Genomic DNA, 16533 nt, shown 5'->3' with positions numbered 1-16533 from the left:
ACCGATCGCCAGCATTCAGCTAAGTTCTACCGGACAGCAACCACCACCAGTCATGAAAATACGGCAAGCCACCTAGATCCTTGCCTACAGGAGGAAACAACGTGTCCGTGGACCCCAACATCTCCTTCAACTCCTCCACGCAACCTAACAAGCCTCCCCCCTCTACATCACCTATGCCCCTCACCAGCACCTGAACCTACTCACCTCACACTGGACCACCTTCCTCAAGCATCTGACCCCTGCCAACAGCACCGCCACGACCGACTTTTCCCCCGAAGACGGTGGTGAAATACCTGCCGTGGTGAACCACCACCAAGATATCGCGATCCCCACCCCAGGGGGAGTTGGTAAGGAGTGCGGGTTGTCCCGGCTTGAGGGACATATGTTCCCTATGGTCCCACAGCCGTATTGCCCACAACAGACCCAGCGATAGGATTTCAGTCCGGGGGTACTACCTCTCAACCAGACTAGCCCTTGACAGGTTCGGGGTGAGACTAAAGCTCTACTCCTGAGCAGCACCGCTGTGATAGCCTCCAGCCGCACACAAAAGGAGACAGCCTCAGCCACTCACAAATGGGAGACAGCCTCCGCTGCTCACCAAAAAAAGAGACAGCCACAGCCACTCATGAACGGAGACGGCCTCAGCTGCTCGCTAAAAGGAAACGGCCTCAGCCGCTCCCAGAGACGGCCTTCACGTGCTTGAGTGCTGCTCCTTCCCCATCCCCTCCTACAGGAACCAGTGACGGCCTCCAGCCGTGTCTGGGGAGAGAAGGGTACGTCTTCTCTCCTCCTGTCGCTGCCCACGGGAGTATGACACTGGTGACAGCCTCCAGCCGCACCAGCAGGCAAGTGACGGCCTCCGGCCGCACCTCGACACGTCGCTTCCCCTGCAGGGCACTGGTGACGGCCCACAGCCGCACCTGCAGGAGAGGGAAGGCCCCCAGCCGCCCTCCCCCTGCTCTTCTTCCCTGACACAGCCTCCAGGAGGATCCCCTCGGCCTGGAGACAGTGTGGCACGACCTTGTGCTGCCCCTGGGAGTGTGTGCTATCCAGCTGGTGCCCATGGGAGGCAACCACCTGACAGACTCCAGCCCGAGGCGATGCTGCAGCCTTCCCCTGATGGCAGCCCAGCAGGAGGGAGACCACAGACACCGGACTCCCCGAGGCGTCCCCACTCCCCAGGGGTGCACCCTCTCCAGCTCCAGGCAACCCTCTCCCAAGAGTAGCGCCTGCTCGGCCTGTTTGGTTCCAGCCCTGAGGACCAGACCACCTCGGCGGGCCCCATGAGCAAAGGGCCCCTCTCCACGCCCAATTACAGCCCTCGACTGACGGCATCACCACTGAGGGTCGTCCCATGGCCCTTGAGAACCTTCGCACACCTGGCCGACACTGTGGTTCACCCGGTCCCCGTAGTATAACTGGAGCCCCTCGCCCTACCAAGTGCAATAGTGACTGCTCAGGCAAAAGTGATTACCGTGGCTATGGAACTCACACGCAATGCAGTACTTGTACCCTAACAGACAACCCAACATACTCTCGTGCCCAGATGTAAGACAGTGTTGTGTTAGTGCCTGTATCACTGTGTAATAACTCAGACTGGTTTATTAAGTCATTATTTCGTACCATACGGTGTCCGACGTCCGTCCAGTATCCTGCGTGATACTCATTAACCAGTCAGGACCCTATAGTCCGTCCAGCCCAAATAATCATAAATACTATATTGTGTGCAATCCACATTGTATTGTGTAGAGGTTGTGATTTGGTTAATGTACGTGTAAGGTTGTTGCCTAGAGTTTTTGTGTCCTGCTCTTCTCGTTGTGTATTCTAGCTCCGTTCTCGAAAAGAGGACCCCTGCTCAATTGCCAGGTGCATTAGGGATGAGAAGTCACCCTTAAAACACCTAGCATAACAAGTATGACAAAAGGATGGTAAGAAACGTATATCTGAAAGAATTTGAAGGAGGGAGGTGAGGCAGGCCAAGAAGAAGGTGGAGGGTTATGGTGGATGAGTGTATGAGGAAGAGAGGTATGGAAGTTGGGACTGACAAGAGATCGAGATGGCTGGATTACTATTGTGCGAAGTGCATAACCAGTGATTTGGCAGTTGGCATCCCATTTTAATGTGACAGTGCTCGGACTGGCTATATCAGATAGGTATGTGTGAATGTACAGAACGAGGTGAAATTTTTTTGGCCCATCTTATGGAGGGCTCGAGTGATGAGTGAACGGAAACATGGTCTATTGAACTGGGGAAACTTTGGCTGTCTGGAGGTTGCTACTCCGGATGATGATGATGATGATAAATGAAAAGTTTCAGCCTGCGCCACCTCCAGGATACCTCTTATAAGGATGGATACTACCCTTAAATGTTTATGTAAAATTCAGGTTGGTCTTTGATTCTGTGTACGTGTGACCAAGTTCTATGGCTAGAACTGAATGACACAGTAAATCAATATCAAGCCTAAGGCCACATGTCACTCTCATGGCAGTACCTCTCACGTGGCTAGAATTAAGTGACGCTAACCCATGCTGCATGACACATGCCAGTTTGCATCCAGTCACCTACAGTATTGCAACATCAAGCAATACAGGATCTGTATTCATGCACAACACAACAAAGGATATTTGCAAAAGCACCACTGAATTAAGTATTTTATTATGAAACTGAGTTACAATGATCTAATGTACAGTACCATAGGAATAACCTAAATACAAGCACAATTGGAAATGTGCTTAAGCTTACTAAATCTGAAATATCTGATGAAGATAACTGACTAATTTCAGTACTTGGTCAATTTTCGAACTTTCACTCTTGCACTTGCATCACTCAGCCAACAAGAATTCTATCAAAAAGGTGTAGAGTACAGTACTGTAGTTGAGTAAAGAAAATGTGATTCGTCACACTGATGTTCACTGCAGCCTTGAAATTATTAATGGATAAACTTTACCAAACCTGCAAACAATTTCCAATCATGAATACTGTGGTTACAAAAACTACTAAAGAATTGTTACTAGTAATGCATCAACTGCAATTTTACTTATTGGTATGTTATATACAGTATCTGAAATTTAACCAGGTGATAATTTGTACCGACTAAATTCCTAAAAGACCATTTACTCTAATGAAATTTTGACATGACTTTAAATGTATACTGATTCCAAACAGAACTACCTTATAAACTCATTTCAGGCGATGTGTGAAATGGAGAAGTGACAGATACTGGTCAAGCAGAGTAGGTCTTGACAGGACGGATCTCTGGACAGTTACCACACTCAGCCTACATCAAAGGTATAATCAGCTGACATGCACTTTCTCAATTCTGACAATATACCAGTAGCCTTCATTCACCTAAGAACATGCATGATACAAATTTGAATATGCTGTAGCTTTGCATATTCAACTCTTTCAAGTTTACTTTCATAAACTGACATACAATATTCAAAAAGAGTACTGAAGAAAATTATGATCACAGTGTAAAAGAGTTTACTGCCATGAACAATCTCCCCTTCCACTTACAAAAATCTGGACAGCTTGAACAAAATTAATGCAGACAGTATTTATTATCAATCCACATTTTAGTCAACCTTTAATGAAGCCTTTAAAACAACATTCTGGGAAGTTTTGGAGGCTATGAAGACTTCTTCAAAGGGCTTAGAAAATAACTGCCCACTGACTTTTATTTAACCTAGGGGAGTGAAGTGGGTTGAGATTTTTGTCCACAACTGAAAATGATGTAGTACAGGGTATATACCTTTGAACTGGTTTACCAAGCTAGGGAATACAAAAAAATTAAATCCTTCAATCCTGATGTATGTATATACATGCATATTTTATATATATATATATATATATATATATATATATATATATAATACTGCATATACCAGTGGTAAGCATTAACACGTTAATCGTTAATCCGTTAATAACAGAGCTAATTTTTTTTTTTTACGCATTAATCCGTTAATTTTAAGTTAACAGATTATCATTAACTTCCGTTAAAATTGCCTATGATTTCCATTAATCTGTTATTTATTTTCTGTTACAGGTCGCTCTAGGTCAGAAGCATTTTAAACTGTCATCCAAATTGTCTAATCAATAATGTCATAGTGACTCTAAGCCAAGAGAGCTTTGGATTGTGGAGTGATCGTAGACTCATAGTGATGGCGTCTCAATCAAGTACATCGCAAGAGTCTATCCCCCTTGTCTCAGTTGTCTGTAATTGAGACTGAAGCCAGCCAGGACAGACTGGTCAGCCAGGAAGCTGTTGTGGCTAGTGAGGGTGATGTCGGTAAGGCCAAGGTGGATAATGACTCTGAGCTGCCTGAGAACCCCAGGCTGCATTTTGACAAGTTTGTGTCCTACAGGAAAACACAGGGTGCCTGTTCTCCCTGCAGAAGGACATCATCAGAGCCATGAGGTCCAAGCTGTCTGATAAGAATTTCAACATGTTGATGCATATGAAGGGGAACGAGCACCTGCCTATCAGGAAGGACTCAGAAGAAGTAGAGAAGGAGTAGTGATAACCTACCTGAATGATTGTGTCATTTCCACTTCTATTAATTTTGAATTCTAACTGTATTTTTAAAATATTTTGGGGTATTAATAAAACTTATCTAGCTTTACGAGTGTCTTTTATAAAGGTAAACCAAGTTTCATAGGCAAAAAACAAAAATTAGCAAGCAGCAGATTAGTGACTATCAAATTAGTGATTAGTGAAGTTAACAGTTAATTTCCGATAATTTTATGGCGGAATTAGCGGATTAACAACTAACGGAGCTACTTGACGGATTAACGTATTAAAGGTTAATGAAACTAACATTTTTCATACCTACCGGTATATATATATATATATATATATATACATACACACACCACACTCTGGCTACTTCTGGAGGAGTTTATTCAAATTATGAAAGGCCTCTTGTACTGAAGGGATTTAAGAAGGCTACATGTGACCTCTCCAGTTAGAAAAGCCTCCCTTAAACAGAAGAAAATCTTTTGGAAATAACAAGAATACCAAACATGTCACTAAACTGAAGGGGTTATGCTTGTAACTTCCAGTCCTCAAGGATAACCAATATCCTAGCCATTAAGCAGTACATCAATAGGCTGAGCTGAGCACTCCTTGCACTCAACTTAAATACTCTTTTGCACTCACCAAGTACAGCAACACTTATACAAAAGTCTTCTATCATACAATTAAAAATGTCCACGCACCATGCACATTCTGTATGAATTACACATGTAGACTTGTAACAAAAAATACTTTGAAAAATGTCTTATCATTCATAGTACAAGTTATCTGTGTGTATTAAGAGACACTACAGTATATTCAAAATGTAACTAAAGATAAATGAACTACAAACAGAACAAAGCATGACTACACTGTATATCACAGTTAAACCTAATGTCCCACTGAAAAGTAAAAGAAATCTACTCTTAACCCCTACGCGCCAGTTGATGTGTATAGCCATCTTTATTTTGGGCGCGGAGCAACACCAACTGACTTGTACAGCCACAAGTGTCTTCCCACCACCCTTTGAACTTTAACTTATCCTTACTCATCAACGGGACCACCTGGAGACGTGGGGACACTTTCATTTGAAAGAGGAGAAGTTGGTGAGTCTTATGTATCTTTAATTTTTTCCCTAGTTTGGCAGATATTAGGGTTTGAAGTAAGGGAATTTTTTCCAAAATCACGAAATCCCCCACAGGGAGGAGTGTGCAACATCGGATAACCCCCGGCGTGTAGAGGTTAACACACATCACATACTGTTGTGGAACAAACTACTGTACATTCTATGTATTTTAAGTCATCAAACAATATAGTGCAAAATTTAAATGATTTCTCCACTGACACTGGTAGCAGACTGGCTAACTTGACTGATATACACTCTATAATACAATAATGTATGCTTGCAATATCAACTGATCTGAACTTCGCTTGTTATGAATAAGAAGTCAAGAAGGCCATGGTTTTTAATCTTTAAAATTATAATTAGATTACCTTATTAATAAAATCTACTAAAGAGTAAATCTTTGGTTGACAATTTACACAGACTTGTCACAACAGCTGAAAAGTCAGAGAACTCAAAATTCATTACAGGGGTGTCCAATCATTAAAAATTTACTAATAACAAAATATACCAAATATAGTATGCTGTGCAACACTTCATTTTGCTTGAACAATGATCTCGTTGTTTAAGATCAGTTGGTTTGATATCTGAGAAAAGACAAAATATAACTTCAGTTGCTCCTCAGATCAGTGGCTGCCTTGCCTCATTTACCAAAAGGATACTTAAATTACCAAGTAGGAGTGAACAATAATCAAATTACATACCATGGTGCCACAAATACATATTCATCATGTGTATATAACTTTATGAAAGCATCCATATACACATTTTTTTCTCTCTCTCTTATCATGTTACTCACACTTCATCAGCTCAATAATGCTGGAGGCAAGGAAGGGGATTTGAAACGATTATGTGAAAATAATAAAGAACTTGTCTTATGCTTGGTTCCACTCCAGTTAATATTACTGCACTTGTGGTTCTGGCACTGGCTTGCCTGGTCTTGAGAAATACTGATGCTTCCTGACAAAAACTTTTCAGAATACTTTTCTTACAACTGAATACTTTTCTTACAACCTTGCCATTTATTGTCTACACTGTTTCTATAATAAATTACAATTCCATGCTACATGACTTCAAAAGTAGGAGCAAATAACAAATTTTATTTCAAGGACAAATTGTAGACTTCCGATAATATATATAAATCACACTGAGTGCTTATTCCTATATGATCAATGGTTCCTACAAGACATTCTCTTACAATTTACACATAAAAGACAGCAATGGTAGAAAAGCACACTGACATAATGAAACAAGTTTAATCTGCTACACTACTTTCTACCAACCAGCCAAAATTAAAAGAAAATGATGCACTGGACTAGATTGGGCAATTTCATTCTTGTTTTAAAAATGTTTGTTTAGAAGTTTGTGATAACTACAATATGACATATTTTGTAGAACACATATACTGTACAAAGAAGATATGCCTTATGTGAAATGGCATTACCCAATTTCTGGATCAAATTATTTATCTAGTAGTACTGAGCTAATGTAGTGTGACCTTCCCTTTCCTCAAGTGCAAACTGGAAAATCTGTGAATGACCCATAAAATTTGGCACAAAGTGATACTGTTGATTCTGATGTTGGAATTGAATGATTCCTTCATGATGGTGGCAGAGAGAAATTTAAGTAACAGTATTTAGAGGGACAGTGCTAAGCGTGAAAGTACTAAACTTTATACATACAGAGAATGACCGACAAAAATTACCATACAACATACTGTAATACTGAATTACAAAATGAAAAGCCTACCCTCAGGCCCCAAAATTTCTTAGGGGTCATGTGGGATTGGCTGCTATCACTTTAAACACACTTGTGCAACTAGTAACAAAACACTTACACACTTTAACTTTTCCATCAGATCATATATCGAGGGATTTTGAACTACTGATAAAAGGTCATCATAGTACAGAAACTGCCATAAACAAGCAATACCAAGGAAAATTCTGTCTGCCACCTTCAGATCCACCTACAAAAAATTACTTATTAGACTACTATGCCATTTAAAATCCATCTATATACGTGTACCAGTAGAAGAAATAAAGGATACTGTTTTTAACTTTCAATTTGTCGGGTCTATTAAGAGAAAAAAAAAAAAAAAAGTGTGGTGCACTGGCTGTATGACCCTGGTAATAATCCTGGCAAGTTTACTTTAGATGGGTAACTTATAAAACTTTTAAGAAAACTGGGAACAAGGACACCATTAAAGTGAAGGAATGCTGTGCTTGCAACCAGGAATAATGACCTCAAGCAGCAGCACTGTACCACTGCTAAAAATGGGAACAATTGAAATGCCTTTGTACTCACAAGAACAGGACAAACTCTGTGCCCAGTTTCTGATCCAGGTTGGCTTGCTACATCTGGCTAATACCTTTTATTCTTGCTCAGTTCATACAGAATATTATTTCAAAAAAGTTCAAATTATGATATTACATTTACAAAGATTCCAATGTACAATTTTAGACAGGCACATTTCCCTATGAATAAATAAAGTAATTGCACTGTTAAAAATATGTATATAGTAATTCAGCAAAAGTAGAGGTCCAACTGACAAACAGGTAAGAGAGTAATGATTGGTTGCTATGTTACAGGTGGTTTCATGTAATAAAGAACACTGGAAGTGTGATACTTTTCCTATATATATATATATATATATTTACTTTATATATATACAAAAAGACTTGAGGGTATTCATGTACAGAATATCAAGTTGTAAAAATGGCAACTTTGGAGAATGACTTCTGCACAGAGAGTGTGAGCATGGAACAAATGACACAATCACACCAACACCAGCCTTCCCACCTTGTTCTCCCCTCGGACTCTCCCAGACAAATATCCTGGATTTATTAGTTCAAGCTCTACTCTTAGGAACCTCCTTACTGTGAATGTGTCTTGACAACTTTTTAATTCACTGTGTCTTCTTTGGCTAAAAAGTACAAGTAACACCACTTGAAAGTCCTTTACAAAAGTGAGTGCCTCACTGCCTGCATCCCCACCATTCCAGCAACCCTCAGTCTGAGCTGTAAGCCAAGTGTGCACTATGATGGGTGGGATGTATCACTGTTGAGTGTGCGCTGGTTTGCTCGGGAGGAGCAAGGTTTCAACTCGCCCTCTTCAAGCTCCACTGCTCTCTAAAGTCAGGGCACTAAGTTCCTGATGCAGTGTCTATAATCCACAAAATGGCTTCTTGTTTCTTTCTTAAATGCACATGGATATTTAAAGACAGAATATCGATCCACGAGATAATCACTATGGTCACTGGTTTCAATATACTGTAGTATCACAAATTAGTTAAACTTAATTGACGATGTCCAATGCATATGTGGGGCTCGTAGAAGATGAAGGTGTAGGCTGGGGCCACTCTCAGGATCCAGGCCATGAAGAGGCATCCTGCTCTCAGACAAAGTTGTTGCTGCCATTTGTTAGAGGCTCCAGGGACTGAAAAGATCAACACATATAATAGTCAATAAACTTTCACATCCCTCAAACTGAAGTTAAAAATAAGTAAGTAAGTAAGTAAGTGTGTGTGTGTGTGTGTGTGTGTGTGTGTGTGTGTGTGTGTGTGTGTGTGTGTGTGTGTGTGTGTGTGTTCTTACCTAATTGTTCTTACCTAATTGTATCTTTAAAGGAATGAGTCAAGCTCGTACTGTCCCATGTCTTAAACCATATTTATCGTACATATCCTTAAATTTGTGAATTGGTTTGGCACACACTATTTCATTCGGTAGTGCATTCCATTGATCAATTGCTCTGTTTGAGAAACTGAATTTCCTTACGTCTTTATCACCTCTCTTCTTATGCAGTTTTTTGCAGTGTCCTCTTGCTGATGCTTCTCCATATGATAAGTAATCATTAATGTCTATTTTCTCCTTCCCTGATATGCACTTATATAGCATTATCATGTCACCTCTTTTCCTTCTCTCCTGTAGTGTTGGTAGATTCAGTTTATTTAGTCTTTCTTCATAGCTTAGGTCCCTTAAGCTTGGTATCCATCTTGTTGCGGCCCTTTGAACTTTTTCAATCTTGTCTATGTGCTTTTTGAGATGAGGACTCCAGACTACTGATGCATATTCCAGGGTTGGTCTAATGAATGATGTTATTATCCTTCTTAGCATGTCTTCATTTATGTATGTGAATGCTATTCTCATATTTGCAAGCAGTGTATACATGTTCCGTACCTTCTCGCTGATGTGGTCAGCCGGAGATAGTCTGTTATTGATAATCACACCTAGGTCTTTCTTTCTTTCTGATGTGTATAGGGTTTTATTTCCTAACTTATAATCCCAATCAGGTCTTTTTCCACTTTTACCAAACTTGATTACATGACACTTGTCCACATTGAATTCCATTTGCCATGTACTACTCCATTCATGAAGTTTATTTAATTCTTCTTGTCGCTCTTTACAAGAGTCTGTGTTAGTAATTCTCCTTTATATTTTTGCATCATCTGCAAACTATTCAGATAGCTCTCATTTCCAGTGTTACTGTCTATATCATTTATATACACTAAAAACATGATTGGTGCCAGCACTGAACCCTGTGGTACTCCACTAGTCACTTCTTTCCATGATGAGTAGTTTCCTCTTAGTACTGTTCTCATTTCTCTTTTTATGAGAAAGTCTTGCATCCAACAAAACAGTTTGCCTCGAATTCCTCCTTGATGGTACAGTTTCCATAAAAGTCTTCGATGTGGTACTGTGTCAAAAGCTTTCTTGAAATCTAGATAGATACTGTCCACCCATCCTTCCCTTTCCTGTATTGGGTTTGTTACTCTGTCATAGTAGCTCAACAGATTAGTAACCCATGATTTTCCTTTTCTGAAACCAAACTATCTTTCTGTTATCATACTGTGTTCTTCTAGATGATTTACCCAAGCTTTTCTTATAAGCTTTTCTAATACCTTACTTACAACACTGGTCAGTGATACTGGTCAGTAGTTGAGTGGATTTTGTCTATTTCCTTTCTTGAATAAGAGGACAATATTTGCTTTTTTCCAAATATCAGGTAGTTTACCTTGACTCAAGGATTTCTTGAAAATTAAAAATAATGGTTTACTTAACTCCTTTGCACATTCTCGTAGTACCCAACATGAAATTTCATCAGGACCACTTGCTTTTCCTCTGTCTAATCTACTTAACTCCTCCTGTATTACTTTTTCTGCTATTTGTATATCTGGTAGTATGTGTGGACATGCATGTTCCACATAGTCCCTCTCAAAATTTTTTTCTTCTGTAAAAATTCTTATTTAGTGCTTCACAAATATCTTTCTCTTGTGTATAAGTGATTCCCTCATCCGTAATGGATTGTATTATATCTTTTCCTTTGGTTTTGCTTCTGATATAGCTGTAAAACAGCTTTGGTTGATCACTACTTTTATTTATTATATCCTCCTCAAACTGCTTTTGGGCTTCCCTCCTTATTCTTGTGTAATCGTTTCTTGCCTGTTTGTAATTATTATACGCCCTTTCACTGTTATGTCTTCTGTATCTATTCCATAACAGATCTCTTCTTTCTTTTGATTTTTTACATTCTGTACTGAACCATTTCTGTATTTTCTTATCTGCTTCTTTGTGCTGTGGGATGTACTTCTAGACTCCTATTTCATAAAATTCATAGAATTTTTTTATATACTGCATTTAAATCTTGTCCTCTAAGCTCATTTTCCCAATCAACTTCTAAGAAATACTTCTTTAGGTCTTGATAATTTCCCTTTTCATAGTTTAGGCTCTTTTTGTAACTGTCATTGCTGTTTACTATGTCATATGCTATCCTGAAGTTATAATTCAGTACTGCATGATCGCTTTTGCCGAGTGGGGGGTGATATATTAAACTGTCAATATCATTTTCTTGCCTAGTAAATATTAGATCTAGCACTGAAGGTACATCAAGTCCTCTTTTTCTGGTGGTTTCCCTCACATGTTGCGTTAGGAAGAACTCTTGTACGAGATCTAGGAGCTTTTGGTCCCAACAGCTTTCTTGGCTAAATATATCTAGTGTATTCCAATTTATATTTGTACTGAAATCCCCAGTTAGTATAATTCTTTCTGATTTCTCTTCCATTTTATATAGTAATGATCTTAAACTCTGAATTGTACTCTCTGCCAGGTCCTCATATTCATCTCTTTCCCATGTGTTTGATCTGGGTGGCATGTACAAATTGGCTACAATTACTTTACCTTCAGATGTGTTGATCTCTACTGCAATCAGTTCTACTTGTGATGGTATATCTAGTTTTATTTCATTGACTTTTAGATTTTTCTTAGTTAATATTATAATTCCTCCTCCTTTTTTTAAATTTCTGTCTCTTCTCCATATACTGTATTCCTCTAAGTTTAGTATGTCATTGGATATCCTTGGTGTTAATTTTGTTTCAGTTAGGCATATTATTTGTGGTTCATTTTCTCTGACATAATCATTCATCTCTAGTAATTTAGATACCATTCCATCCACATTTGAGTACATCAACTTTATCATCTTGTTTACATACTTGTCATGACATGGTTCTACTACCTTCCTCCTTTTTATTCCGTCCTGTTTGTGTACCACTTTCGTACCTGCAATCCTATCGCTTTGTAAAAAAAATTCTTCTTCTCCTCTTCTGAACTTCCCTCATTTTTTGTTTTTGCTTCCTCCCTTTTCTCTTTCAGTAATTCCAGTTCCTCTTGTGTTAGGCATCTTTTGATCCATACATTTTTGAACTCCTCTTTTTCCATAGGATTCTTTGCATTTTTTAGTATCTCTTCCACAGTGTTTACACTCTGGAAAGTCACCTTTAGAGGTCTTGTCTTGCTTTTCTCATATTTCCCTAACCTTTTGTGTTCCTCTATGTCTTTACTACAGATTTCCTCTGATACTTCCTTCAGTAAGCTCATTACATTTGCCATCTCCTTTATGTCTCTTGTGATCTTGTTTTTTACTTCTTTCTCTTCTATACCAGTGATTACTATAGATTTGTTTATATCTACTGAATCTCTGACTAACTTTGGATTGTTTTGGATTATTCTTTTCACTTCCTTTTTAATGCTTTTTTCCTCCACCCTTGTTTCCAAGTCTTTCTTTACTTTCACCATTTCAGCATACGTGGTTTCCACATCATTTTGTGTGTGTGTGTGTGTGTGTGTGTGTGTGTGTGTGTGTGTGTGTGTGTGTGTACAGTACATACACTGGTGTGTATATAGATAAATTGATAGATAGATAGATAGATAGAAAGATATAGGCAGTAAAAGTCCTTTCATTCGGCATCTTCGGGACCAAGCAGGTGCCAAAAGAGCACAGACTGCTGGATGACCAAGAAAACCTGCCAAAAAGTTTCTAGCATTCATTGTCGGTCACCCCAATGCAATCACAGTTTCTGGGAAGTATTAATGGTCAACCCAACGCACTAAATAGGCCTTCTGTTTCTTAAGGTCGTATGTAGTGGAAGAGCTCACACCGAAATCTTCCACCATCTTCTTCCTAAGAACACCTGCCTCCAGTTTTTTCAATAACTCAGTCTTCTTGGTGATGGTCAGCACCTTATGGGTGGATTTTTTCCAAAACATCAGTAGGTTTCCCACTAGAAGAGGTCATTGCACAACATGAGAATGAGAGGATGGGCATGAAACATCACAACAAAGTATCCAAACTTTCAAAAGGTCTCGCTCACAAGGCCCGACACTCACGAGTCATGATGGCTGACGGCGCGTGCAGAAATCTTCAAAAGTGCTATGCTCAACTTTAAAATGTGCTAAGCTATAGGTGAACTGTTCAAACCTTTGCACTAAATTACTAAATTGGACTTCAAAACGTGCTAGATATAGAAGAAAATCTAATATTTATTGGTGATATATTATTATGAAAAGTGCTAGATCTAGCACCAACAGCACAATATTGGCAACTATGGGTGCACAACGTGGGTATCAGTATGGGTACCAGTGGAAAGGCGGCGACCTCATTGTGGGTGCCAATTGGCTCAGCATATGTACTGTTAGAGCAGAAAACTTTCATAATGGGACTATTTATGAAAATCGCCAAAGACCAGATGCCGAATGAGTGGACTTTTACTCTGTGTGTGTGTGTGTGTGTGTGTATATATATATATATATATATATATATATATATATATATATATATATATATATGCAAACCATCTCAAAAAAGTATCAGCCCCTTTGGTTACGATGGTTGTGAAAATGAGCAACTTACGCAGACACATGATTCTATAAATGTGGTGCCTCAAAACATATATTACCCAGTAGGTGAATCTTTCTGCAATTTTGAGTTCTAAAAATTACCAGAGATAATAGTTGCACTTATAATTACAGGATGCCCATATATCACAATGTTTCATCCATGTTTCAGAATGATACGTGTTGTAAGAGTGCCGATACTTTTTTGGGAGAGTGTACATATATATTTATATCTACTGTAGAGAAACATTTAGATAAGTAGATAGACTATATATATATATATATATATATATATATATATATATATATATATATATATATATATATATAAATATATATATATATATATAATATATATATATATATATATATATATATATATATATATACCGGTACCTAAATACAGTACCACTGACAGGAGCTTAAATTACACGATGCCATGCACTTTAACAACTATACATGTAGATAGATACTGAAGTTATTGCCCCAACATACAATATTTACAATATATTAAAATTCGTTGTTTCTGGTAGTTCAAAACCCTAATGAACAGAAGTATTTCCACGAGAGCAATTAAAAAATAAGAATGTTTCTGAAGAATCTAATATGAATATCAAACCACTGTAATGATGCTAAGGCCTCCCAAGGCCTCCCAAGTTTACATTACAGCCTGTGTGTTGAAGTGAACAATTTCAAAGGCCTGCATGATACATGAATGAATGAATGATTTTACTGTGAGCTTATACTTTCATTTCTTTTATTCCTAGCTGCTGATCCTGCTTAATCCTTCACCACAGAATATGTTAGTATGCATGAATCCCAAACAGCAGGATGTAAATACTAAGGGCTACTGGATGACTTATCAACATGGTATCAATTCTGGTGATACTTTATAGAGTATAAATTAACAAAGTGGTTTACTTTTATTCCATGCAGAAAGAAAAAAATCAAAGCCTGAAAGGCTACCAATGTTGTCCTTTTTAAAGCTTGTGGAATAAAAGAACGCAAAAATCAAAATAGATAACATTATGTACCTATCATAACAGAAGAACTGATTTTGATTTTTCCATCCCATCCATCCATTGCCAGACGCCGTTTGGGATACATGGCGTCTGGCAATGGATGGATGGGATGGAAAAATCAAAATCTGTTCTTCTGGTCTGATAGGTACATAATGTTATCTGCTATGATTTACAGTCAACTTGAAATGGATATAGACTCCCTGACAGGGTATTTTTACAATCTTCAAAAAGTTTTTCCTTTTCACTGGCACAACCACATTTTTATAAAAACACCTATATGGTCATATGCCACACTATAAGAGTAAGTGAATGGTTAAACTCAACTGCACTTGGAAAATATAACCTGACTACCAGTAACATACTATAAACAATTTTCTGCAGCCATTAAAATAAGGTAAAAGACTTAATTTAAAGAAAAAATGACATCATAAAAGGATCAGAAGAATCATCAATCTAATAATTTGCTAGGGTACACAATACAAGAGGTAACAACTATACATGTAGCTAGATATTGAAGTTGTTGCCCCAACATTCAAGTGCAATGCCCTAACCCTAAACAGGAGGCATCAAACTTTCATTGTAAGAGTAAAAACTACAGTATTCAATAAACTATACTATTATCAATGCCAAATGTTAAATTCTTCAAATATGAACTACTAAAGTGTCATTATGGAATGTCAAAAGGAAAGATGCAGAATCATGCAGGGGCAGCACTATGCAGTTCACTACACAAAATATGAAGATGTTGGCAGGCTGAAGAACTCATTTCATGCTATCATGCAAAGTTATCATTCTACATCAGCTACTTTGAGCTTGTCTCACACCAAGAAGATCTGAAGTTCCACATCTCTCTATCTTGAGAGAGAGAGAGAGAGAAGGGGGGGGGGACTTTGCCTAAGATATTAAGAGAAGTTGTGTTACTGACAGTAAATGGTTGGTCATGGGAAAGACTGTGGCAAACAGAAATAGGAAAAATTTATTTTTCGATATCAGATGCATTAAAACTAACAAGGGTGCTTTTCCTCAAGAAAAAATACTAATCTAACCAGAAAGCAAGTATGTCCATGGTTCATTCATTTGATTCTGTAAAGACTGCTGTGATGAATGCCCAGAAAAGTGGGTACATGAGTAGAGCTGGGAATCATTGTTCAAGAATAAGCGTAGACAGAACCTTGAAGAAAATTACTACTGATAGTTTTAAAGGAACAGTGGCTGTCTACCTGAAATTTTCAACAATGGCATTAGGGTGTCAAAAATTTTGACTTTTTTTTCCTGGCAACACAAATCAGAAGAGAAAGGCAGATACTGATACACCATCTTCATCATGTGCCAAAAGAGGAGCTAGGCTTCTTGCATCATAAGTGATGGGCAACACACAGAGGCAGGAAAAGGTGAAGGATCCAGCCCCACACTCCAGCTCTTTTACATCACTTTTATGATATGCAGGGATCATCATCGTCATCATCCCTTCATATCATAAAAGTGATGTAGAAGAGCTGGAATGTGGGTCTGGATCCTTCACCTTTTCCTGCCTCTGTGTGTTCACATTAAAATGAAATGGTGACAATAGTAATCATAATAATATCTCATACAGATTCTAAAACAAAAAGAGGGGCAGTTTTTGCAGTAAAGGGTTGGACAAGGCAACAGACTTGAAAGCAAACTTCAAAATGAAGCTAGCAATCTCTCACTGAAATTTTCCCTACATCA

The 16533-nt window shown here is 38.5% G+C and overlaps 1 protein-coding gene across 3 annotated transcripts in view; it reads right to left on the bottom strand.

Annotated features, from left to right (window-relative positions):
- Window positions 1–6638: 6638 nt before the first annotated feature.
- LpR1 (Lipophorin receptor 1) overlaps window positions 6639–16533 on the bottom strand; it is an 838382-nt gene continuing 828487 nt past the window's right edge. For all 3 annotated transcript variants that reach the window (XM_080267931.1, XM_080267932.1, XM_080267930.1), the window contains one exon: window positions 6639–9071. In XM_080267931.1, the coding sequence (XP_080124057.1) occupies window positions 9030–9071 (42 nt within the window). In that variant the 3' untranslated portion in view covers window positions 6639–9029. The remainder of the gene's footprint in view (window positions 9072–16533) is intronic.

The sequence above is a fragment of the Coenobita brevimanus genome, chromosome 25 (assembly GCF_032717465.1).
Source record: "Coenobita brevimanus isolate Jiangsu-jjx chromosome 25, ASM3271746v2, whole genome shotgun sequence".
Classification (NCBI taxonomy): Eukaryota; Metazoa; Arthropoda; class Malacostraca; order Decapoda; family Coenobitidae; genus Coenobita; species Coenobita brevimanus.
Note: the sequence above shows the minus strand (reverse complement) of the source record. Positions and strands in the feature narration are given on the sequence as shown.